General features: G+C 62.3%; 3 protein-coding genes and 1 long non-coding RNA gene across 7 annotated transcripts; 2 read left to right on the top strand and 2 right to left on the bottom strand.

Annotated features, from left to right (window-relative positions):
- Window positions 1-1,054: 1,054 nt before the first annotated feature.
- On the bottom strand, window positions 1,055-13,352 carry TULP3 (TUB like protein 3). 2 transcript variants are annotated; one of them, XM_007664526.3, is made up of 12 exons: window positions 13,295-13,352; window positions 8,581-8,632; window positions 7,913-8,081; window positions 7,527-7,676; window positions 6,924-7,063; window positions 6,559-6,762; window positions 5,604-5,716; window positions 5,266-5,380; window positions 4,432-4,530; window positions 4,071-4,242; window positions 2,314-2,439; window positions 1,055-1,739 (listed from the first exon to the last, which is right to left on the bottom strand). In XM_007664526.3, exons 1-12 carry the CDS (start codon window positions 13,333-13,335, stop codon window positions 1,609-1,611), a joined length of 1,512 nt encoding a protein of 503 aa, XP_007662716.2. In that variant the 5' UTR covers window positions 13,336-13,352; the 3' UTR covers window positions 1,055-1,608. The 2 variants fall into 2 exon arrangements, with proteins under 2 accessions (XP_007662716.2, XP_007662717.2); XM_007664527.3 differs by lacking the exon at window positions 6,559-6,762.
- LOC114807842 lies at window positions 4,512-5,674 on the top strand. The gene is made up of 2 exons (XR_003755887.1): window positions 4,512-4,873; window positions 5,374-5,674. It is a non-coding gene; the product is annotated as an uncharacterized LOC114807842 (long non-coding RNA).
- Window positions 13,353-15,054: 1,702 nt separating the features above from the next.
- Window positions 15,055-18,780, bottom strand: RHNO1 (RAD9-HUS1-RAD1 interacting nuclear orphan 1). Its single transcript, XM_029054213.1, has 3 exons — window positions 18,715-18,780; window positions 16,444-16,690; window positions 15,055-16,149 (listed from the first exon to the last, which is right to left on the bottom strand). The coding sequence occupies exons 2-3, from the start codon at window positions 16,609-16,611 to the stop codon at window positions 15,577-15,579; spliced, it is 741 nt and encodes a 246-aa protein (XP_028910046.1). The 5' UTR covers window positions 16,612-16,690; window positions 18,715-18,780; the 3' UTR covers window positions 15,055-15,576.
- Window positions 18,781-18,934: 154 nt separating this feature from the next.
- FOXM1 (forkhead box M1) lies at window positions 18,935-24,434 on the top strand. 3 transcript variants are annotated; one of them, XM_029054379.1, is made up of 9 exons: window positions 18,935-19,016; window positions 19,643-20,169; window positions 20,401-20,555; window positions 20,919-21,107; window positions 21,220-21,348; window positions 21,537-21,581; window positions 22,166-22,235; window positions 22,430-22,650; window positions 22,883-24,434. In XM_029054379.1, exons 2-9 carry the CDS (start codon window positions 19,689-19,691, stop codon window positions 23,846-23,848), a joined length of 2,256 nt encoding a protein of 751 aa, XP_028910212.1. In that variant the 5' UTR covers window positions 18,935-19,016; window positions 19,643-19,688; the 3' UTR covers window positions 23,849-24,434. The 3 variants fall into 3 exon arrangements, with proteins under 3 accessions (XP_028910212.1, XP_028910214.1, XP_028910213.1); XM_029054381.1 differs by lacking the exon at window positions 22,166-22,235 and having other exon boundaries at window positions 22,486-22,650; XM_029054380.1 differs by lacking the exon at window positions 21,537-21,581.
- Window positions 24,435-24,447: the final 13 nt, after the last annotated feature.

Below are 24,447 nucleotides of genomic sequence, written 5' to 3' on the forward strand. Positions count from 1 at the left end.
CCCCGGGCCGCCGTCCTCTTCCGTCCTTTGCCGGCCAGACAGCAGCTGCGCCAGCCTTCCCGCCAGCGGCTGGGGCCGGGACGAGGGCGCTGGTGCCCCCCAACACCCAGCTAACGGGCGACGGGGCTGGAGAAGAGTGGCGGGGGGCAGGGAGGGGGAGGAGGACTGCCGAGACCCCCAACTGGCTTGGGTCCAGTAGCAGCCTCCTCACCGGTTCCCTGCCTCCAGTCTTCGCCTGCCTTTCCCCGAGCTCCAGTCCCTCCTGCCAGGAACACAAAAATCTCCTCTCCTTCTCCAGCCTCTCCTGTGGCTTCAGATCAGTTAAACCTACGTCTAAGGGAGGCTCCCTCAACATGGCCGGCTCCATCTCTGCTTCCTCCCTCCCCTTTCGGACAGGCTCCACGGCCTGCTCCGGCCTCTGATCACACAGAGCAAGTCTCCACCCTGTCCCGGCCGCAGCCTCTCGTACTCGGGCCCCACAGGGTGTCCTTTACACTTTCCGTCCCCTTCCCAGAAGCCAATGCCCGCGCACAGACTCCCAAATCTGGGCTCTTGCCAGTCAGGACGACCCCTGATCGGCCCTTGGCTGGGATCGTAGCTGGGACCCAGGAGGGAGAATAAGAGGACGGTGGTTCTGGGGCAAAGGTTATCCTAAAAAGGGCCCAGGCTCCCTGCCCACATCTGTGGGCCCTCCACCATGCCAGCCTGAAGAGCCCAGAGACAGTGGCACCCAGGCGAAGAACCACTGTCCCAGAATACTCAGTCCTAGCCAGATGCCCTCCTGCCCCTGCCACCCCCAAGAAGCTAGGAGCTGCCCCAACTCCACAGTGGATGAGCTGCAGAGAAGGGCAGGGGCTGTGCTGGCCTTCTAGGGAGCAGTCTACCAGGTCACCAACCCCAGCCACGCCCATGGGGTACTCTTACTAGGAGATGGTGGTGCTGGGGAGACTCGGGTCAGCGGCCTCACTCCCTGACAGGATCGCTAGGCTGTGTCCCGACGATGGTGGAAGTTCAGATTCCCAGCCCGACCGGATGCGGGCAGCAGCGGGTAGCATTTTCCTATAAATTATTTTTATTGCCGGAACGTACAAAAGTTATAAATAGGTTTTCTGGAAAACCCCAGTCAGCAGCGGGCGGCTTTTGTCTCGGCACAACCAAGCAGTGCTAAGCGCGGGGGCTGGGAGTATGTGAGGAGTGGGCAGGGAAGGGATGGGTCTGCAGTCCCTGCCCCCTGCTCCCCTCCTGGAGGCTGTGGCCCGGAGAGCAAACAGGCTGGGGGCAGGCAGGAGGGGTGCTGGTAGGGACAGGTGGGTGGGCCTGGGGTGGAAGGCTGCTCTCCTCCCTGGCCAGCTCTCCCCGGGCAAGGCAGGCAGCAGGGTAGGGTGCGGGTCGGCCCACGGCTCCTTTTGCCTCTCTGGCCAAACACTTCAGCACTTGGTGCAGACAGGAGACAGGAAGCAGCCCCAGTGAGACAGTCTGGGAAGCATAAGGGACGTCAGCCCATCCTCTGCATATGGGCAAGTGGCCTAGGGGGCAGGCCAGATCGGGAAGAAGTGGCGGGGGGAAGGGCTTTGGCCATGGACTGGTGAGGGAGGACCAAGGAGAAGGTCACATGATTCGTTGCATTGGCAGGGACTCGACGTGGAGGACTGGAAGGCAACGGGGGCAGATTCTGTCTGACGCATCCATCGGGACTATGCAGGCCCGGCCAGTAGCAGCCCCTTCGAGGACCGGCTCCACTAGACGGAATCCAACGTGTAGGCTCTAAGACCACCTCCCAGCATACAATGCCGGGAGGAAGGCTTCCTGGGGTTGTGGCGCTCTTGGAGAAAGGCTCCCTGCAAACACCCTTTGGGTGTGGTGCTGGCTGCTCCAGGAACCCTCTCGACTAACCTCCCTGTCCCCAGGACAAGCACTCTAAAGGTCCCCGAAGAATTAAGATGCTGACCCCAAGTCCAGTCCTCGGCAGGCTCGGTTCTGGCCCCAGCAGGCTGCGGGCCAGGGCCGTGGCAGGGGGCACCGTCAGCCCAGCTTGGCGCACACCCTCTAAGCTGTCGGAGTCCGTGTCCGGTTCTGGGTCCCTGTTCTTTGGGGCAGGGCGCCTGAGTCCGTGGTATCCTGGGGTGTCCTGGGAATCTGGCTCACACCCAGGGGATTCAGGCCGAGAGGGAACGGCTCCCGTGATCCCCACCGTGCCAGCGGGGGGTGGACTGAAGGGAGCCTCTTCTCCTCCAGGGCCCAGCTCTGAGCGGGGGCCCAGGGAGTACTGGGGAGAGGCAGGATCTGGGCTCGCCGCGGCCGGCCGTCACTCACAGGCCAGTTTGCTGTCGAAGCTGGAGAGCCCAATGGCGAAGGCCTGGAGCGCACACATGGGGTAGTTGTAGTCCAGCGTGAACACGTCTTTGGCCACTCGCCCAAACTGCATGACGATGTAGTCCGCTGCGGAGACACAGGCGGGGCGTGAGCCGGGGAGTCATGGGGACCGAGGAGAAGGCGCGAAGGGACCGGGACTGAACAATTAGATAGGGACAGGCCGAAAGACAGGACGGGGAGAGAGAACGGGGAGGGAACAAAGGGACTACCAACTCTACCATACTGCACTCTCCCAAGCACTTAGCACAAGGCTCAGCATGCAGTGTGAGCTCAATAAATAACACTGAACGATTGGAGAGCATGAGAGAGCGGGGGTGTTGGAAGGCATAAAGAAGGACGGAGGGAAAGTGGGAAAGTCCGGGTGCCATGCCCTGGGCCCAGGAATTTTAATTCTGAAAGATCAGAGGAAGAGGGAACAGAAAGGGAGGAGGAGTTAGGTAGGAGTCTGCCACTCACCAACTGGCTCCTTATATCTCCTCAACCACTCGGGAAATGGACCCTGCTTGGGGCTCTGGCGGGGTGCGGGGGAGCCAGCGAGGCTGTGCCCACACGACCCAGGAAGTGCTCAATAAATACAAGTGAATGAATAATTACCTGGGCACAAAGTCAGCCCAGCAGAAGAGGAGAAGAAGCCATCCCACTATAAACACAGAAACATGCACACCCCTCCTTGGCCCCCAGAGGAGGGCAGGCAGAAGCTACATAGGCTCCCCCACCCCACGCACACAAAGACGCAGCAAAGGAGAGCAGACAGAAGCCACCTAACCAACATCCAGAACACAAGATGGTTGTGACTAAGGAGAATATGCCCCAAGCGACCAGATGTTGGCCTCCTCCTTGTTGACCCCTACCACAGCAGGAAGCATGGCCTAATGGAAACAGCACGGGTCTGGGAATCAGAGGACGTGGGTATTAATTTCAGCTACACCACAGGTCCGCTGTGTGACCTTGAGCAAGTCACTTCACACTTCACTGTGCCTCAGTTACCTCACCTGTACAATGGGGATTGAGACTGTGAGCCCCATGTGGTACAGGGGCTGTTTTTCACCTGATTACCTTGTAACCACCCCCAGGCCTTAGAACAGTGCTTGGCACATAGTAAGCGCTAAACACATACCACAGTCATTATTATTATCATTATGTGAATGACACCAGGCACTGTGGAAGCTGATACCACCTTCATGGTGCTTGGCCTCCTGCTCCTGGTTCTAGGTGTCTGCCCCCACAGAGGTGGAGAACGCTTGAAGCTTCTCAGGATTCGTGTGTCCTGATCTGAAGCTGGCTCTGGTTAGCCCCGCCAGGAACTGGACTCTGCCTGGGGCTCTGAGGGGCTTTGGGAGAGCCAGCAAGGCTGTGTCCACATGACCTGGGGGTGCGGGGTCGGGGGCATCTGAGATGCCAAGTCTGTGGTCAAGCGCTGCTCCCCCAGCCAGACAACGGGGTCTGGGTTTAAGTGCTTAATACAGTGCTCTACACACAGTAAGCGCTCAATAAATACAACTGAATGAATAAACGAACTGGGCACAAAGCCAGCCCCACAGCCCCCGAGCCCCAAGACTCAGTACCGGGGCCCTCAACAGCCCAACACTGAGGAAAAGCCTCGACCCGTTCCCCATGATCGGTCCCGGCCAGAATGAGACCATCCAGGGAGCCCGCCCCGTCCTAGCTGGAGCCCACCACTGCCCATTGGTCCGTACGGTCATTCTCATGGACGATCTGAAAGTTCTTGACGGAGGCCTGGGTGACCCGGCCATGGAAGTTGAGGACGTAGGACTGGGTGTCATCGTTCCAGACAGGGGCTTTGTTGTGCAGCTCAATCAGGTTCTCCACGTTCCGCGTTTGCCACTTGGACAGCAGGCTCTCGTGCTCCTGCAGGGGCAGGATGGAGGGGCCGGGGCCAGACGGTGACACAGGGGGATGGAGACAAGACGGTGAGGTCGGGGGTCACGGACAGGATGACGACGGGGGGGAAGGTGAGGACAAGGGCAGCCCCTGGGAGAGGGGCCTGCGAAAGGACATTTGGAGTCAGACCTTGGGTCGGCCCCTGGGGCAACTCACATGGCGTGGTCGGAATGGGATCCGCTCGTGGCTGAGGTTCATGCCGGGGGCGATCACGGCCATCTTCCGGGGGCCCTTAAACCCCAGGACGTTGGTTTCCTAGGAGATCGGAGTCCAATTCAGGAGGAGTGGGACCACCCCCCCTACAAACCCCACAGCCGGAACAAGAGGACAGGACCCCTCTTCGGCTGTTGGGCGGGGACTGGTGCTCTCTGTGCCGCCAGCTGCCATGGCTACCAGTGGCACAGCACCAACATTCTGCAGGTTCCTGACCTTGGCCGCCTCTGTGTTCCTATGACCCTGGCGAGGAGGAGCCGGAGGCAGGGCTGAGCGCCAGCAACACCTGTGCGGACCTGGGGTCAGAAGAGCCAAGCAGCCGGCTGCCACCGCAGAGGCCACCTGGCTGGGGGTCTGAGAAGTCTGGGGTCCAGACTGGCCAGAGGTGTGCAACCAGGGCCTCACGGTCTAAGAAGCACCGGGCCTGGATCACCGAGCGGTGAATGCTGCTTCCTGGGGTGGCCTAAAGGGAGGGTTCACGGGAACGGCCTGGGGGAGCAGCCCCTGGGAAACCGGAAAACTGAGGGTCCCTCAGGGCTCCCCTGGGCTCATCCCGGGTGGTTTTCGAGGGTTCCCTGCACACGCGGCCCTCGGAGTCAAGATCCAGCCTCACAAAGGCCTCTTGGATCAACACCCCAACCCACAGGGGACTCCCCCAGCCTACTCCCCTACCTCCCCCATCAGTTCACAGAGGGCTCCCCTGGCTCACGTCCCCTAATGGCCTGCAGGTTGCCCTCTGGTCCCCTGGACAGGGCCGGTCGTCCCCGTGCCACTTACATAGCAGATGGCTGCCAACTCCTGCCGGATGTGGGCTTTTTCCACCAGTCCCTGGGCCTTGGCCGGGCTGACCCCGTGGTCGTACACTGTAAACCGTGTGCCCATCAGGTTGGACCTGCAATGGAGGACACTCAGCGTCAGTGCCTGGGATGATGTGGCGCTGGCAAGGCACCACCAGGCAGTTGCCCCGCGGTGGGCCGGCCGTCATCCACCGGAGCCCTGCGCCCTCCTGTCCGGTCCAGGGAACGAGAGAGGAGAAGGGTCCTGGCCCCAGGACTCTACGGACTGAGCCCAGGCTCGGGGGTGAAAGGCCCCGTTTCCCCTGGTCCTCCTCTCACCTGAGTTTGCCAACGTAGCTGCCCCCCTCCCGGGATAAGTCGGTGGGGTCGATGGAGATGAGGTAGTTGGATGTCTTGCTCTTTTTCCGCTTTCTCCCCGCAAGAAGGAACGTCTGGCAAGAGAAGAGGGACAAGCCAAGACGGGCTTGAAAAGCTCAGAGACTGGCCTTACTCTCCCCGGCTCCTCCGCCCACCCCCTCCCCATCCCTTGTTCCCCAGCGTCACCTTCCTTTCCCAGCTCTGCCGGGGGCCTAGTCCACAAGCAGAGTTCGGCTCTGGGAACAGGAGACCTGGGTTCCAGTCCCGGCCCTGCCTGGAGCAAGCCAACATGGGCCAAGAGCACACATGCACTGTGTCATGCACTGCCCCACTGCCCCCTCGCTGTCCTCCATAGGGGGAACATGCCAGGCAAGGATGAGAAAGCACGAGTAGTCCTGAGCAAGCCACTGGCACACAACTCCTCCACACGGGCCTGAGGTTTGTTCTTCGTTCCCACCTGGAGATTCCATTACCCAGCAAACCCTCTCCAAGTCCTCTCCTACCCCGATTCCTTCCTGGGCCAGTGCCCCGGCCTCTGGCAACAAAAGGAACTCTGGTGTCCGTGGCAAAGTGACCACTAATGTTGTGTGCCTTCCCCAGCTCTGCCTCAGGCCAGATCTCCGTTGCTGCAGACCAGGCTTTTATCCACAACCTCTACTCTGCCCCTTATGGCTCTGGATCCCCAGAGGTCCTTGACTCTGGGACCCACTGGCTCCACCAAGGCCGTGAGGCCCCGCTTCCTCCCACCGTCCTAGCGTCACTTCCCAAAATGTCCCGGGCCTGAATACCACCAGGTCAGTGGTTTGAGCCACGCTGAGACGAGTCCTCGGGCCCCTGCCTCCCCATGCCGGGCGGTCCCGTACCCCCTCACCTGACTCCCCCAAGGCCTGCCTCTCTGTGCCCGGCCGCAGCCCACCTTGCGGTTGTCCTCCCGCTCCAGGTGCATGTAGTAGGTGGGGAAGAGGCCACGGTCCACGCCTTTCTTGTCCCGAGTGACGCGGCACTTGACCGTGACGCCCCGGGGCGCGGGGCGCAGCGCAAAGTCCTCCAGATTCTCCACCTCCCCCAGGGTTCCGGCCGTGGCCGCGGGGACGGGGACAGCACTGCACCCACCTTGGTCCTGGGGGAACGGCAGGCCGTAAGCCATCGCCCAGCATCCTCCTGGGGAAGGAGGGCTGGGAGGAGGCGAGGGGGGGAGGAGTCCAGTTGCTCTGTGTGTGCGTGTGTGTGTGTGTGTAGGGCAGAGGGGGTCCCCCAAGAAAGAGCACGGGTGTCACTCACCGGTGTGGATTTGCAGCTGGTGGCGGAGCTGGGGCGCTCGGGATCAGCATACGGCGGGGGTGGTGGTGACCCCGACTGGTTACCAACCCCTCCCTCTCCTTCGGGCAACTCCTCGTCAAAGTTCAGGCTGGCCGAGATCCCTGCCGGGGACAGAGCTATCGTGGGTCAGCGCACAGAGCGTGGTGAGGAGGCCGTTAGGCAGCACCTGCCTCCTCCAGAGGCCCGGCCGGAGGCCCGACCATCTCCACCGGGCACCGGAGCCCAGCCAGCTGCCCATAGAGGATGGGGTTAATGCTGCGGTCATATGGCCTGGGCCCGTGGGCCGCAATCCTAGGGACCGAGTCAAGGGGCCAGGGTCTGGGGGCTGCAGTTGCCAGGCCAGGGTCTGGGGTCAAAGGTCCCAGCTCCCTTTGGGTTCTACAGAGCACCGGGTTCTGGCCGGCATGGGCAGGGGAGACTTGGGCAGGGAGGGACTCCAGCCCTGTGCCAGCCAGGGACTAAGTACCCGGTGGTGGCAGCTGCTCTCGGGGCTGGTGTGGGGAGACACTGAGGCCGACAGGCAGGGCAAGGCATGGCAGTGCAAGGAGGACCGCCAGTTCTCACCATGCTGCTGCAGGATCTCTTGCAAGTCAGCCCTGGGGGGCGACTGCCCGGGGCTAGCCTCTGCAGCAGACGATGCCACCGACAGGATGTGGGGTCTGGGCTCCGGCTCGGGGGTCTCTGGCTTTAAGAAGGCGGCTGGACCATCGATGCCTGTGGATGCAAGGATACCAAGAGTGACCTCGCTATACCAGCTCTATCAGGCTCACCTCCGTTCCCGCACTGACCGCCCGGGGGGGCACTGCTCTGTCCCAACCCTGAGACATGGCCCCGGAGTGACCGGCGATGCCAGCCAAGCCCTGGGTTTGGGGACGAAGGGAGATGCTGTTTGGGGCACCCACCCCGCAGGAGTACCCGGCAGGAGTTGAGGGGCAGGTTGGGGGACCCACCCTGCAGAAGCAGCCGGCTGGGGGGCCCGGGCACCCGGGGCGGCTCCACCAATGGGGTCTGATCGTCGCCGTCCCTGGGCTTGGAACGCTGCAGCTTGGCCTCTGGGTTCGGCTGCACCATGAGTGGCTCCAGACGTTTCTTCCTCTGCTTCTTCTCCAGCAGGGCTCGCTGAGGGCCCACATGGCCATAACAGCCACGAGAACCCAAAGAGCAGCCACATTAATCCCAAGCAATGCGACGGCAAGGACCCTGACTACCACCGTCTCCCTCTGCAGAGCCCAGGGTCTCTGGGTCTGGCCACCCCGCCTCCGAGGCTGGCCAGAGACCCCTGAAGGCTGGGCAGGCTGGGGGAGCCAGGAGTCTTGGGGACTCCGAGGGGGCTTGCTCCTTTGCTTCTTCAGAGTGCTGTCCATTCAATTCAATAGTATTTACTGAGCGCTTACTACGTGCAGAGCACGGTACAAAGCACTTGGAATGTACCATTCGGCAAGAATCCCTGCCCAATGATGGGCTCACGGTCTAAATCCTGTTCCATCAGGGTTCTCATCCTATTCCTCACCATCGCCCAGAGGTGGGGGAGGGGCTGGGATTATTCACCCCGAAATTGAATGTCAGAGGAGTAAGGGGGAGGCGTCCAAGCACGCCCCTTCTCGTGATGCCCGCTCACCTGGTTGTCCAGTTTCAGCTGCCGCAACTTCACACTATTATCTTCAAAGGCACTGCAGAGGGAGAGAGACAGAGAGAGGGCAGTTGGCATAGATCGGCTCCACCTCCGCCGGGTCCGCATCGGTCAGGGGGCATAGACCCGGCCTCGAGTCCCAATCCGCCCCAGTTGGCTGGGTGACCATGTGCCAGTCCCTCAACCTCTCTGGGCCTCCACTGGGGCAAAGAATCCAGCCTTCCTTCCGGGTTGACAGGAAGGCCAAATGAAATGAACCAGAAATTGCCAGGGGAAAACAGAAAAGCTGGACAAATTAAAGGCTCCATCCCACTGAGGATGACAACCATTCCAACCTGCCTCTGTGGCTTCTCTCTTTCACGGACTGATTGACCGCAGACGCCCAACTGAAACAGTTCCTGTTCCAGGGGGCCTGGGTCTGCCCAAACCAGGGGCAACAGAGGAGGTGGAGGAAACTGGGACCCTGATGATACGCAGCTATTTAGAGGACAAAAACTGGGTCTCAATCTCAGAGAACTCTTATTTAATTGTGCTTATTATGGTGTTCGTTAAGTGTGCACTCTATGCTAAGCACTGGGGCATTTACAGGACAATCAGTTCAGACGCAATCCCTGACCCACACGGGGCTCTTGGTCTCAGAGGGAGGGAGAGCAAGGACCTCAACCCCATTTTACCAATAAGCTGAGGCAGAGAGCAGTAAAGGAACTTGCCCAAGATCACATGGCAGGCAAGTGAGCCCCTTCGACGGGCAGAGACCATGACCAATTCCATCTCCGTACTCTTTCTTGGCGCTTAGTACGGTGCTCTGTGCCCAACGAGAGCTTAAGAAATACTCTTACTAAGTGTAGAAGCTGGGATAGGAGGCCAGCCCATTCCTCTGGACTTTCCTCTGTGCCCCGCTGCTCCTCACTATCTCTGGCCCCAAGACTAGGCTGCACCAGGATCTTTGGCCCCCGAAGCTCCCCAACCCCCTTCGGGCCTTCCGACCTCCCTAGCCCCGATGATCTCACCAACTGCTTTGTGGTTCTAAAAATCGAAGCCATCAGGCTCGAGCCTCCCTACATCACCCCAACACATCTAGCCCTCCACCCCCACGACAACGCTGCTTCCTCAACCTTCTCCCACTTTCCAGCTGCCTCCCTTAAGGAGATTTTCCACCAGCTCCTTAAATCCACTCCCTCCTCCTGCGCTTCCAACCCAGGTCCTGCTCACACCCTCCCTCAGCGCTGTCCTCAACCACTCACCGGCCAGAGGCTCCTTCCCATCCACCCTCCAACATATGTGCAAATGAGCCCCTGGGGGGGGCAGGGCCAGTGACTGCTCTGTTATGTGGGGATCCACCCCAGGGCCTGGGCACAAGAAAAGTGCCGAATTCACATCTTAACAGCCTCTCTAGGGGGGTGATGAGAGCACCAGGGAGGAAGGGAAGGGGGAACTGGGGAAGAGGGACTTTTCCTAGAACAGAACCCTGCCCCATTAGGGGTTAGAGGCAGAGGAAGAAGGTCCCAGATACCTGCCCGCAGGGAACTTACAGCTAAGAGAGAGAGACCAAGGGCCAGAACCCTGCTTCAAATAGGTTGGGTATTGGGGAGAGGAGCCTAGGCCTAGAGAAGACCTTGCTGCCCCTAGCTGGGTCTCTCTGCCCCAAGCCTGGGGGAAAAAGCCCTTAGGAGAAGGCTTGCAGTCTCCAACCAGACTGCCCTGGGAACAAATCCCAGGGGATGCCCCTAACCTGCCACTTTTACTCCTAAATCCAACCGGTCCCGGGAGAGTCGGGCGTTCGCTGCGGCTCCGGGCCTAGGCTGCCGACCTCCAGCCGGCCGGTCCCAACCTGCCCGGTGAGCCATTGGGCTTGCCAAGAACTCAGGTCTAGCTTGGGTTCCAACACCCCCCGGCCCACCCACCCCCCAACCCTACATCACCCCAACACATCTGCCCCTCCACCCCCACGACTACGCTGCTTCCTCAACCTTCTCCCAGAATCAGAGTCGCTTCTGAAGGCCAGGGAGGAACCCGGCCCCGGCCATGCTCCGCTAGCCAGTCTCCTCCAGATGCAGCCCGCGGAATGTCTGGAAATTCTTGGAATTCAGAGGGATTTGGGGGGAGGAAGCTAGCTGTGACAAATGATCTGCTGACAGAGTGAATTCCTTTGAAGGAAGAACGGCCACAGAGGTGTAAGTGAAGGCCTCCGGTCCTTCCATCTTCCTATTAACCAAATCCCCACATGGACGGCATCCTTCGGAGACAACAGGAAACCAACTGCCCGAAAGTAGAGGGGCAGCGCAGGCGCTCTCTCCGGGGGAAAGAGGCGCCCAGGGCGGCCGGACCCCGGGACGAGGAGCCGGTTGAGGTGGACGTTCCAGGCCCCTCGCCCCCGGTCCGCCCCCGGGTCGCCGCTCTTCAACATCCAAGCTGTCACGGCTTGGATTCAACAGGAAACGCTTGCCCCTCGGGCGCCCAAGTCACCGGGTCCACCTGGCCTGCGACTGTCCCTTCCCCACCCACAGCCTCCAGTCTCCTCGGTCGGGGAAAAACAACTCGGTTCCGCTGCGTTTATAATAAGGCGCTTAGTACGTGCTCGACCCTGGGGCGGATCCGAGATTTCCAGCTTGGATATGGTCCCCGCCCCGTATGGACTCAGAGTTTGGTTTCAGCCTCGTTGGGCAGATGCAAAGCAGCGTGGCTCAATGGAAAGGAGCACGGGCTGGGGAGTCAGAGATCATGAGTTCAAATCCCGGCTCTTCCGCCTGTCAGCTGTGTGACTTTGGGCAAGTCGCTTCACTTCCCTGGGCCTCAGTTCCCTCATCTGTAAAATGGGGATGAAGACTGTGAGCCCCACGTGGTCACCTCCCCAGCTGCTTCGAACAGTGCTTTGCACATAGTAAGCACTTTAACAGATGCCCACATTATTATTACGAGGAAACTGAGGCCTAGAGAGGCGAAATGCCTCGACTGAAGTTCCACAGCAGGTCCGTGGCGGATCTGGAACCAGAACCCGGGAGTCTTTCCGTGGGATGGCACAAGGCCCGTTCATTCATTCATTCGATAGTATTTGAGCGCTTACTATGTGCAGAGCACTGGACTAAGCGCTTGGAATGGACAATTCTGCAACGGAGAGAGACCATCCCTGCCCAATGACGGGCTCGCCGAGGGGAGGTGGGCAGCCCAAGGCACGGATGATCCAATAACGGGGGGGGGGGGGGGCTAACTCAACTTGGTGGGGAAAAGGGAGGGGCGGGACCTTCCCGCCCCCTCCAGTGGCTACGTGGTGGAAGGGAGTGTCTGCACCGAGGGGTAAACTGAGGCCGGTCTGGAAAGGGGGAGATGGAGGGCGGGGTCGGCTGTGAAGCAAATACTACCATTATTATCAAGTCACTTCACTTCTCTGGGCCTCGGTGACCTCATCTGGAAAATGGGGATGACGTCTGGGAGCCTCACGTGGGACCACTTGATGATCCCCCATCTCCCCCAGCGCTTAAAACAGCGCTTTGCACAGAGTAAGCGCTTAACAAATACCAACATTACTAAGTCGCTTCACTTCTCTTGAGAAGCAGCGTGGCTCAGTGGAAAGAGCCCGGGCTTGGGATTCAGAGGTCATGGGTTCGAATCCCAGATCCCCCACTTGTCAACTGTGTGACCTTGGGCAAGTCACTTAACTTCTCTGTGCCTCGGTGACCTCATCTGTAAAATGGGGATGAAGACTGTGAGCCTCACGTGGGACCACCTGATGACCCTGGATCTCCCCCAGCGCTTAGCACAGTGCTCTGCACCTAGTAAGCGCTTAACAAATACCAACGTTATTATTCTCCGGGCCTCGGTGACCTCATCTGGAAAATGGGAATGAAGTCTGGGTGCCTCCCGTTGGGACCCCCTGATGACCCCGTATCTCCCCCAGGGCTCGGAACAGCGCTCTGCACATAGTAAGTGCTTAACAAATACCAACATTATTATGCACCTAATAAGCGCTTAACACATGAGAAGCAGCGTGGCTCAGTGGAAAGAGCACGGGCTTTGGAGTCAGGGCTCATGAGTTCGAATCCCAGCTCTGCCACTTGTCGGCTGTGTGACTGTGGGCGAGTCACTTCACTTCTCTGGGCCTCAGTTCCCTCATCTGTAAAATGGGGATGAAGACTGTGAGCCCCACGTGGGACCACCTGATTCCCCTATGTCTACCCCAGCGCTTAGAACAGTGCTCGGCACATAGTAAGCGCTTAACAAATACCAACATACCAACGTTATTATTCTCCGGGCCTCGGTGACCTCATCTGGAAAATGGGGATGAAGTCTGGGAGCCTCCCGTGGGACCCCCTGATGACCCCCGTATCTCCCCCAGCGCTCGGAACAGCGCTCTGCACAGAGTAAGCGCTTAACAAATACCAACATTAGTATGCACCTAGTAAGCGCTTAACACATACCAACGTTATTATTCTCCGGGCCTCGGTGACCTCATCTGGAAAATGGGGATGAAGTGTGGGAGCCTCCCGTGGGATCCCCCTGATGACCCCGGATCTGCCCCAGCGCTTAGAACAGCGCTCTGCGCAGAGGAAGCGCTTAACAAATACCACCAATATTATTATTATTATCACTGAGCCTCGCCCCGCGCAACCCAGGGGCCGCAGAGGAAAAGGAAAAGGGCCCCCACCCCCGGTGACCCCCCGTTCCTGCCCGGTCGGGTCCGTCCCGGCGTCCGCCTGGCGCTGACCTGTCCCCGCCGGGCGCGGGCCACGGACGCGCCGCCTCCATCCGCCGCCTCTCCGCCTCGGCCCACCGCCTCCACACTCCGCCCGCCCTGGGCGGCAGCGCTCCGCACCCTCGGCGCCGCCCATTGGTCCCCCGCGCCCCGCCGCCGCCGCCCATTGGTCCCCCGCGCCCCGCCGCCGCCGCCCATTGGTCCCCCGCGCCCCGCCGCCGCCGCCCATTGGCCCCCGCGCCCCGCCGCCGCCGCCTCATTGGCTGCCGCTCACGCCCAGCGTTGCGGGAGGGTTTCCAAGGGGAGCGGGAGGCGCCTGCGCAGAAGGGAGCCGGGGCTGGCTGATCCCTCCCTCCTTCTCTCTCCCTCTCTCTCCCTCTCTCTCCCTCTCTCTCCCTCCCTCTCCCTCCCTCTCCCTCCCTCTCTTTTTCTCTCTCTCTCTCCCACCCTCCCGGCCCTGGAACGCTGTTTCCGGACGGCGGGAGAGGCCGGACCACCCGCACGGTCTCCCCTCCCCTGCAAAACACACACACACACACTCACTACCCCTCTCTCCCGCGACACACATACACACTCACCACCCCCCTCCCGCAAAACACACACACTCACCATCCCCCTCTCACACCACACACACACTCACCATCCCCTTCTCCCACAACACACACACACTCACATCCCCTTCTCCCACAACACACACTCACCATCCCCCTCTCACACCACACCCACACACACACACTCACCATCCCCCCTCCCCAACACACACACTCTCACCATCCCCCTCTCCCACACCATACACACACTCACCATCCCCCTCTCCCACCACACACACACACTACCCGCCCCCCCCCCCGCAAAACACACACACCATCCCCTCTCACAACACACACACTCTCACCATGCCTCTTTCCCACAACACATACACACATTCACCATTCCCTCCCTAAGCACACACTTCTCATCATCCCCCTCTCCGCAACACACACACTCTCACCACCCCCTCTCCCACAACACACACACATCACCCCCCCCCCCGCAAAACACACACACTCACGACCCCCCTCCAGCATCACACACACACCCTTCCCTTCTTAGCTTTAGAATGTGAGGCCCCTGAACTCCAGCACCCATGTGCTATTTCCACTTGTGCATTGCTACCCAGCACTTAGTGCAGTGCAAACTGTTCTGTTGGGAAGAAGCAGTGTGGCTCAGTGGAAAGAGCCCAGGCTTAGGAGTCAGAGGGCATGGGTTCCATCCCGGCTCTGCCACCTGTCAGCTGTGGGACTTTGAGCCAGTCACTTAACTTCTCTGGGCCTCAGTGACCTCATCTGCAAAATGGGGATTAAGACTGTGAGCCTCACGTGGGACAACCTGATTACCCTGTATCTACCCCAGCGCTTAGAACAGTACTCAGCACATAGTAAGCACTTAACAAAACCGACATTATTATTATTATTATTATTATTATTATACAGGTGCTCTGGGGGTTGACCGTGTGGATAACCCAGTTCTCCGGCTCTCGGGGGAGGGAAGCAAGAACGTGAGGACTGTGCCAGAGGGGAGCTGCTACTGCTGACCAACGGATACCCCAGTCTCTGGACCTCAGGGGAAGGGGGAGGTAGATCCTTGGGGACCGTGCCGGAGGGGAGCCGCCAGGGCTAGGGGTGCCGCCCATGCAGACGCACCCGCTATCCCCCAAGGTGCGGGGGGCGGAGGGGAAGTTAGGAATGCAGAAACTGTGCTGGAGGGGAGATGCCACTGCGGAGGACAGCGCCTGAGGTTGAAATCCGTTTATTTACATAAGTTGGAAACACTTCAGGACTAAAAATCCGTCTCCCCACCTTCTGGAAAGCTTCACAGCTCACCTCCACGAGGACCGGCCGGGAGGAGCCTATGTGATTCCCCCACCAGCCCACACCACTCTTCGTTGGCCCTCCTTGGGTCTGAGCTAGGCACATCAGGGGACCCTGAGGGCTCAAAGGCCTGGTGGTTGGTGGCAGTGCTACTCCCAGGACTGATGGAGTTTCGGCTTTCTCCTTCGGCAGCAGATGCTCATGGCAAGGAGGCTGGTCTTGGGAGGGGCTGAGTGCCCACTCTGAGGGGGATCCCGGACCCCCATCCAGTGTCCCCCTGTGCCTCCCGACTCTCCTCAAGCAGCCTGTAACTTGTAGGACCAAGAGGGAGGAGCATCCCCGGGGGGCAACTACTACAGCCTCTCTTGGAGCGGCTCCCCAAGAGCCTGCCTCGAGGGGTCTCCGCGTCCTCCCCTACCGAGACCCCTCATTTGAGGGCCGCACTCACTTCCTCACCAGAAATTGGCTCTGGCTCAGCCTTCCCCGCTCTCTGAGGTACGCCAGGAGGTGCCGTCGTTTCCTCCACGTCACCTTCAGTCCATAGCTCTCCTCCGGGGTGTCCAGCACCAGGGTGGGGCCCGGGCCTGAGTCCTCCGGGGGACTGGAGTGGGAGAGGAGACCCCCGAAGGGGCGGGGAGATGGCTCAGGATCTTCGGGACCCCTCCCGGAGGGCATCTCTGGGGTCTGGATGTCCGGGGGGAGAAACGCAAATCCGGGGCTGGCCGGCTCACGGCCGGACAAGTGGCCGCAGCTCTGAGGGCTGAACATGGGCACCAGAGGCTGACGACCGGCCCGCACCCTGGCCCGCGTGGGGCTCTGGCTGGCCCGGCCAGGCCTCTTGACCGCCGGGGGGCTGGTGGGAGCCTGCTCCCTGCAGGGTCCCTGGAGGCCGGCAAAAGCCAGAGGCAGAAACTTGCAAGGGTGGGGTTTCCGACCGGAGTTGCCCACTGGGTCCCGGGGTGGTCTCTGGCGGGCTGGACGTCGGCCCCCTGTAGAACCCTCAAACTGGGGGATCACCTGAGGAGCAAAACAGAACAAGATGATGCTCTCAACGAGCCGGCTGGCCACGGGCCTCTCCTCTCGCCTCACGGGCCCCTCGATTCCCCCCCCATTCCACCCTTAGACTGTCGGCCCGCTGCCTCCTCCCGTTCCCGTGTTCGACTACCGTATGTGTTGACTTCCCTCCCTCCCCTCTCCCGTCGGACTGGCTTTCCTTAAACACTCCAAATACAGCGCCCTGTGCGTAGTAAGCGTTTGATAAATATCTTCCACCCCATACCCCTAGTCTGGGCTAGGCTCTCCAGCGCTCACCCAGGAAGTGGCGGTTTTGCGGTCGATGGGTTTGGTGGGGACGGGTCTCGGGCGGGTGTCGGTGGGCTGGGGCGAGCCGTAGGGATGCTTGGGCCCCTCCAGCGGCGCCTCACGGAACAGTAGCTGGGCTCTCGGGATCGGGCGGCGGGACTTCTTCCCGGGAGGCATCAACAGGGGTGGCGAGCACGGCTGAGAGCTCCTGCATGGTGCCCGCTGGAGCAGGGAGGGCCAGGGGTCACAACCTCACCTTCGGGGAGAGGCAAACAGGGTCGGGTGGGAGAAGGGACGAGGCGACATCCCTCCTCTCCCCTCCTCCCTTTGTCTGCCTGCCGAAGCCCACGGTTACCCCTGTGGGAAAGTCAGGAGAGGCTCAATTCTGGGGGCTGTGGGAGTGCTGGTCCTGGGCCCCAGGTTTAGGAAGATCTCCGTCCCCATCCCGCAAAAACATCCTATATATAGTGGAAGGAGGTAGGGTAGGATACGGTTAGACTGTAAACCCGTCAATGGGCAGGGACTGTCTCTATCTGTTGCCGATCTGTCCATTCCAAGCGCTTAGTACAGTGCTCTGCACATAGTTAGCGCTCAATAAATACTACTGAATGAATGAATGAGGTGAGAGAAGCAGCGTGGCTCAGTGGAAAGAGTCCAGGCTTGGGAGTCAGCGGTCATGGGTTCAAATCCCCACTCGGCCGCCTGTCAGCTGTGTGACTGGGCAGGTCACTTCACTTAATAATAATAATAATAATAATGTTGGTATTTGTTAAGCGCTTACTATGTGCAGAGCACTGTTCTAAGCGCTGGGGTAGACATAGGGGAATCAGGTTGTCCCCACGTGGGGCTCACAGTTAATCCCCATTTTACAGATGAGGGAACTGAGGCACAGAGAAGTGAAGTGACTTGCCCACAGTCACACAGCCGACAAGTGGCAGAGCTGGGATTCGAACTCATGAGCCCTGACTCCAAAGCCCGTGCTCTTTCCACTGAGCCACGCTGCTTCACTTCTCGCAGCCTCAGTTCCCTCATCTGTAAAGTGGGGATGAAGACTGTGAGCCTCATGTGGGACAACCTGATGACCCTGTATCTGTGTACCCCAGCGCTTAGAACAGGGCTCTGCACATAGTAAGCGCCCCCAAAATACCAACATTATCATTATTATAAAATGGGGATGAAGACCGGGAGCGCCCCACGTGGGACAACCTGATCACCTTGTAACCTCCCCGGCGCTTCCAACAGTGCTTTGCACATAGTAAGTGCTTAGAGAAGCAGCGTGGCTCAGTGGAAAGAGCACGGGCTTTGGAGTCAGAGGTCATGAGTTCGAATCCCAGCTCTGCCACTTGTCAGCTGTGTGACTGTGGCCAAGTCACTTAATAATAATAATAATAATAATGATGTTGGTATTTGTTAAGCGCTTACTATGTGCCGAGCACTGTTCTAAGCGCTGGGGTAGACACGGGAATCAGGTTGTCCCACGTGGGGCTCACAGTCTCAATCCCCATTTTCCAGATGAGGGAACTGAGGCACAGAGAAGTTAGGTGACTCGCCCACAGTCACACAGCTGACAAGGGGCAGAGCTGGGATTCAAACTCATGACCTCTGACTCCAAAGCCCGGGCTCTTTCCACTGAGCCACGCTGCTTCTCTAGCTTATCTGTGCCTCAGTTACCTCATCTGTAAAATGGGGATTAAAGACCGTGAGCCCCACGTGGGACATCCTGAGTCCCCTGTGTCTACCCCAGCGCTTAGAACAGTGCTCGGCACATAGTAAGAGCTTAACAAATACCAACATTATTAAGGGACGCCATTGTTAGGCTGAGGGGCGGGGAGGAGAAGCAGGAAGGGAAAGAGGTGAAGATGGAAAAACAGGACTCTATTTATTGCCATCGTTCTCGTCTGTCCGTCTCCCCCGATTAGACCGTAAGCCCGTCAAACGGCAGGGACCGTCTCTAGCTGTGGCCGACTTGTTCATTCCAAGCGCTTAGTCCAGTGCTCTGCGCATAGTAAGCGCTCAATAAATACTATTGAATGAATGAAAAGGAGAGAGGATGAAGGGGGGGGGGCGGGGGTCCCCCTGTCAGTCCATGCGGCCCGGACGGGGGTGGGCAACGGGGAGAGGGGAGCAGGGGAAGGGACCGGCCGTCGGCTAACTCCCACTCGAGGCCTTCCAAGGCGCGGGACCGGCCGCCCTCGAAGCCTCCCCCGGACGTCCATCCCCCGCCCCGTCTCCGGGTCCCCCCCTCTCCCCTCCGGCCGGGGGGGAGGGTCCCGCACTCACCTCGGTGCGGGTGGAAGTGCGGCCGCCGAGCCGGTGCGGGGGCCAAGGCCGCCGCCTCCCCGGGCCCCGCCCCCCGTCCCGCCCCCGCCGCACGTGACCGGCAACGCTCCGCCGGCGCCAAATTCAAACCGCGGGACAAACCGAAAGCCCCCCCCTCCCCCGCCCGTCCCCACCCCTCGGCTGGCCCGGCCCCCGCCCCCTCTCTCCCTCGCCCGGGCCGGGAGGCGGAGGAGGCCCGGCCCCGCCGCGCCCGCTCCTCGGGCTTCTCCCCCTGCCCCAAGCGCCGAGGCCTCGGCACCGAGGTGAGGCCGGCGGGGCCCGAGCCCCCGGGGGGGTGGGCACACCGGCCCAGAGGAGCGGGGGTGACACGGCCGAGGGGCAGGAGGGCACAGCCGGGGTGGGTGATGGGCACGGACTGGGGGAGGGGGGCAGGGCGGCTCCGGGGTGCTGCCCACTCCGGGCCCCCAAGGCTCCACTGGAGAGCTGGTCCCCCTACTCCCCGTCCGGCCCAGGGATCCTTTTCACGGGAGGAAGGGGGTTTTCCGGGGCCCAGGGAATGGGGTGGTGGCTTAGGTCACACTTCTAGGACCGTGGCTTCGGTCTGTGCGGGGCCGGAGGCGGAGCTTGGGGAAAGGGGGTCGTTGGCCCCGGCCATGGGGCGGCCTTCCCCCGCCCCCCGGTCGGGCATCCATCCCAGCAGGGTGGTGGACCAAGCAGGTCGGTCGAGGTTCGGGTCCAGGAGAGATTGGGGTGGGGGTAAGGGGATGCCTGGAGGACCCTCGCCCTCTCTGGAGACGGCTTAGTTTGAGGAGACAGGACCGGTCTGGGGTTCCTTCGGGTCTTGGCCTCCTCTCCTGCTCTCAGGTTTCCCAGTGGCCTGGTCCCCGCTGGCCTGCAACTCACCGCCCCATCACCCCATCTCCTCCAGGGCCCGATTTGGGAGCTTTGATGGAGAGGGGGGGTCTGCAGCCGCGATGAAAACCAGCCCCCGCCGGCCCCTGATCCTCAAGAGACGGAGGCTGCCTCTCCCGCCGCGCCATGTCGCCGCCGCCGAGCCGGAGCCGGACCCGCCCGCCCCCCGCCCCGAGCCGTCCCCGGACCTCGTGCCCCCGGACGGGGCGGCCGCGGCCCGGGAGGGAGCGGCCGCCCAGGAAGGGGCAGCGCCCGGGCCCCTGCGGTTCCCCGCCGGGATCCGCGTCATCGACCACCCCACCATGGCCGACACGCAGGTGGTGGCCATCCCCGCCGATGCTGACGTCCAGAGCGTCATCGCCGCGCTGACCGCCAAGGGCAGGGGGAGTGGCGGCCCCAGCCGCTTCATCCTGGTCAGCAGCGGGGGCACCCCTGCCCACCCGGCCCCACCGGGGGGAGAGGGGGCTGGGCAGTCGGGCGTGGGGAGCCTGGCCCAGCAGCCTGACGCCAGCTGTGGGCCAGGACTGGAGCAGGCAGGCGGCGGTAGGTGGCTAGCGGTGGGACCCTGGGCGGGCAGGGGAGCCTGGATGGCGGGGCGCGGTGACCCGGGAGGGGACAGGGGACCCCCTCTCGGGGGTGGGGGGGGACGAGCAGTCCGGGTCTCCGAGTCTCCGCCGGCGTCCGGGTCCGGCAATCCGGCTCAGCCTGCTACCCCCGAACCCCGGGTCGGGGCGGCGGGCCAGCGAGTGGGGGCTTGGGCCTGTGTCCCTGCAGCTGGAGGTGAGGCCGCGGGCGGTGGGCTGGACAAGAGCCTGACCAACATCCAGTGGCTGGGGAAGATGAGATCCAGTGGGCTGAGGCCCGGCCGTGACATCAAGCAGGAGCCGGAGGAGAAGGAGAACCGGAAGCTGGAGCAGACCCCGGGCCAGGTGAGCCCGGGGCCGGGCCGGGGTCTCGACCCGTGTCGGACTCTGTCCCGAATCCACATCGGCATCCAGCCCGCTGCCCACCCCTTTGGTCTGTGAGATGAGGAGTGGGCCGTGGCGGGGAGCGGGGGAGGGTCCCTGCCCGGACTCTGGGGAAACTGCCGGTAACACCCGTGCCTGCTGCTGGCGAGGGATGATCTCTCCACCATTCAGTGGGGGAAACCGAGGCTACTGGGTGCGATATTCTAGCAGCGGGATTAAAACGGGGGGGGGCCGGTGCCGGGGTCAGTCCTGGGAGTCGGGCGGGGGCCCGGAGGTCGGCCGTCCTCTGCCGGAGCAGCTGAAACACCTGTTTCTGTCCCTCAGGTGGAGGAGGGAGCGGGGACGTCCCCGTGGCCGAGCGCCGTGTGTGAGCGGCCCCCGTACTCCTACATGGCCATGATCCAGTTCGCCATCAACAGCACGGAGCGAAAGCGCATGACCCTGAAGGACATTTACACCTGGATCGAGGATCACTTTCCCTACTTCAAGCACATCGCCAAGCCCGGCTGGAAGGTAGCGCGGGGACCGGGGGGGGGAATCTGGGACCCTGGCGGTTGGGGGGAGGGGAGAGGGGAATCTCAACGGGGGCCCCGTGGTCAAAGGTCACGACTGCACGCCATTGCAGAACTCCATCCGCCACAACCTCTCCCTCCATGACATGTTCGTGCGGGAGACGCCGGCCACCGGCAAAGTCTCCTTCTGGACCATCCACCCCAAGGCCAATCGGTACCTGACGCTGGACCAGGTGTTTAAGGTGAGAGCTCTGCAGGGCTGCCACGACCGTCCAAAAGGGTGGGGGGCGGCGATTTGTCCTCTGCGGTTCTGACCCCCCAGAGCCCGAGAGCCAGCCCAGCCCACCCTATCGGGCAGAGGGAAAGCCAGGTGCCAGGCCTGGTTGACTATCATTTTGTTTCTCTTCCCACAACGCCTTGCTGCCACCAGCCACTGGACCTGGGGTCTCCACCATTGCCCGAGCAGTCGGACTCAGTAAGGTTCTCTCCCTCTGGCCCGGGGCCTGGCTGCCTGCTCTTTCTGCTTCCAGCACAACTCCGGGGGAGTTGGGGGACGAAGCGCTCGGGGTTGGGGGAAGGGAGGGTGCGCTGGGCCCCACCTCACCCCTCCTGCCCCACCCTCGCCACCACCAGTCCGCTTCCTGCCTGTCTGTCGGGCCCATGGTTCCCGGCCCCGGGAGCCCGCCTGCCCACACCTTGGCCCTGCGGCGGAGGATCTCAGCTGGGGCCAATAACGGCGGGGGTGAGGCCGGGGGCCCAGGCTGGGCCCGTGCCTCAGACCGGTTTCTCACTCGTTCTCCCGCTCTCGCCTCCTCGCTCTTCTCTGCCCTCTGGGGCTGTCGCTGCTCATACCCGCTGCCCTCAGGCTGGTCGCCAGGGATGGGGTTCCTGCCAGGGCCTGGTTTTCTCCTTGCAGGCTGGTGGGCCGTGGGGAGAAGCTTTGCCCACCTGTGCCCATGGCACGGCACTCTGACAGTCTGGCCCCTCAGCCCCAGGCCCTGCCCCACTAACCCGGGGTCCTTTCTCCTCCCTTTGGCCCCACCACCGCCCCCACCGCAGCAGCAGAAACGGCCCCTCCCCCAGCTACAGAGACCCCTGAGCGTCAAGGTGGAGCCCCCGCTGAGCTCCCGTGAGTCAGGGGAAGGGCCGGGCCTTGGGGTGGGGGGGTCAGTTTCTCCCACACCCGCGTCCCCGTTCCCCCCTCTCCTCTTTACTTTAGGGCCCGACCCCGACTCAGTTCCTCACCAACCCGAGCTCTCCTACGCGCTCAGGGCCGCGCCTTCCGCGCAACTATCCATGAACTGGTCTCTTCCTCTGCTCCAGGCCGGAAAATGAAGCCGCTGCTCCCCCGTGTCAATTCCTACCTGGTCCCCATCCAGTTCCCGGTGAGCCAGTCCGTGGTGAACCCGTCCGTGGTGAACCCATCCGTGGTGAGCCCATCCGTGATGCTGCAGCCTTCGGTCAAGGTGCCGCTGTCCCTGGAACCCGGGCTGGTCGGCCCCGACCTGACCCGGCACAGCAAGCAGGTGCACATCGCCCCCAAGGTAGGGGTCTGCCTTCTCCGCGAGGCGGGGGCCGGTGGGGAGGCGGGCAAGGGAACTTGGGCTTGCAGTGCCGCACCAGGTAACGCTCTCCACTCTCCACCTTCGCCTCAGTTTTCCCCGTCAGTTTACAGGCCCCATGGGGTCCCCGCTCGAGAGGGGAGAGCAGAGCAGGGCGTGGAGACAGGGGGCCGGCCACAGCGGCCTCACTCTGTCCCACCGGATGCCGTTTCAGGTGCCGCTGGCGGCGGCGGGACCCTCGGCCGTTCCCGCTGCCGGCTCGTGGAAGGAGGAGCTCTCCCTGCCTGCCCCCGGCCTGCCCACCCCCAGCGAAGGCGGGGAGGGGGGCGAGCCGCGCCCCCGTCCCATCAAGGAGGAGAGCCCGCCCCTGGCCCCCTGGATTTCCACTCGCCTCTCCCCGCCCCTGCCCTGGCAGGAGCCGGGCCCCGGCCCCCAGTCCCACCCGGGCCCCAGGCCGCCGTCCCCGCCGTCCCCTCCCCGTGGTGCCTCGGACCTGCTGCTGCGCCGGCGTGAGCGCAGGGAGAGGACCCGGTCCCGGCGCAAGCAGCACTTGCTCCCGCAGCCGCCGCCGCAGCAGCCGCCAACGCAGCAGCCGGGCAGCCCAGACTCCCACCTCCTATTCCCCGATACCGCCCCCGCCATCCCGGCCTCGCCCGACTCCCCAGCCTCTGGGCCTGGGCGGCCCCGGGGCCAGGCAGGCCCTTTTCAGACGCCTGTCAAGGGCGCCCACTGCCAGCTGCCCATCTCCTCCACCCCCAGCAAGGTCTTCCTGCCGCAGATCCCTGACCCCTGGGGGTTGAGCCCCCCGAGCGGCGGGGGCGCGGGGCTGCCTTTCAGCCCAGTGCGTCCGCCCCTGGGCTCCTGCCCCCCTGACTCCACGAGCCTCCTCGACCTGTGCCCCACCCACCTCCTGGGCTCGCCCCATTCGCTCCCCAGCTCCGAGCTCTTGCCCCCAAGCCCCTTTCCTGGTTCGCCCACCTCAGCCCCCCGTGTCCCGGCCCCAGGCTCCTTGCTGGAGCCTCTGGTCCCCCCGGGGCTGACTGAGAGCCTGATCCTGGACACCATGAACAACAGCCTCAGCAAAATTCTGCTGGACCTGAGCTTCCCTGGGCTGGAGGAGGAGGAGCTGGGGCCCCCCACCAACCTGAGCTGGTCCCAGCTCCTCTCGGAGCTACGGTAGAGCATGCGCTCCCCTGACTCAGCCTCGGACCCCGGGAGTTGCAGACCGTGCACACGCGTGTACAAACACACACACACACTTCCCCGTACCCCACGCACCCGCTGCCTCGCTGGGAGCCGGACTCTAACCAGCTTAGCACCGGGAGCGAATGGGGTGTCCCACCCCAGCCTGGGCCTGAGGTGGGCAGCTGCTCTGTCTGCCCTTGGTTCCCCGTACCCCACCCATCTTCCTGGCCGTGGCTCCCGCCTCTCACTCGAGGGCGGAGGGCGGCAGCAACAGCATCCACCTGGCAGAGCATCCGGATGCTCTGATTCTAAATCGCCCTCTGCCCTTGCACGGGCCCACGCCAGCTTGTGTTGCCCAGGATTGTTTTAGGGTTCTACTCGGGCCTCCCCCTCCAGCCGGAACCAATTTGTGGAGCAGCAGGTCCAAGAGGGGGAAACTAAGGCTTAGCTCCTTGCAGGGAGGGGCCGACGGCCGCGGTCAGGCTGGTTTGGGCTCGGTCCGCCTACCGCGGCCCTGTCCCGTGCCCTGCCCTCTCTCACTACTGTAACTACCTTCTCAATAAAGGATGGGGTGGACGCGATGGTGGTGTGGGG

The sequence above is a fragment of the Ornithorhynchus anatinus genome, chromosome X4 (genome assembly GCF_004115215.2).
Source record: "Ornithorhynchus anatinus isolate Pmale09 chromosome X4, mOrnAna1.pri.v4, whole genome shotgun sequence".
Taxonomy (NCBI): Eukaryota; Metazoa; Chordata; class Mammalia; order Monotremata; family Ornithorhynchidae; genus Ornithorhynchus; species Ornithorhynchus anatinus.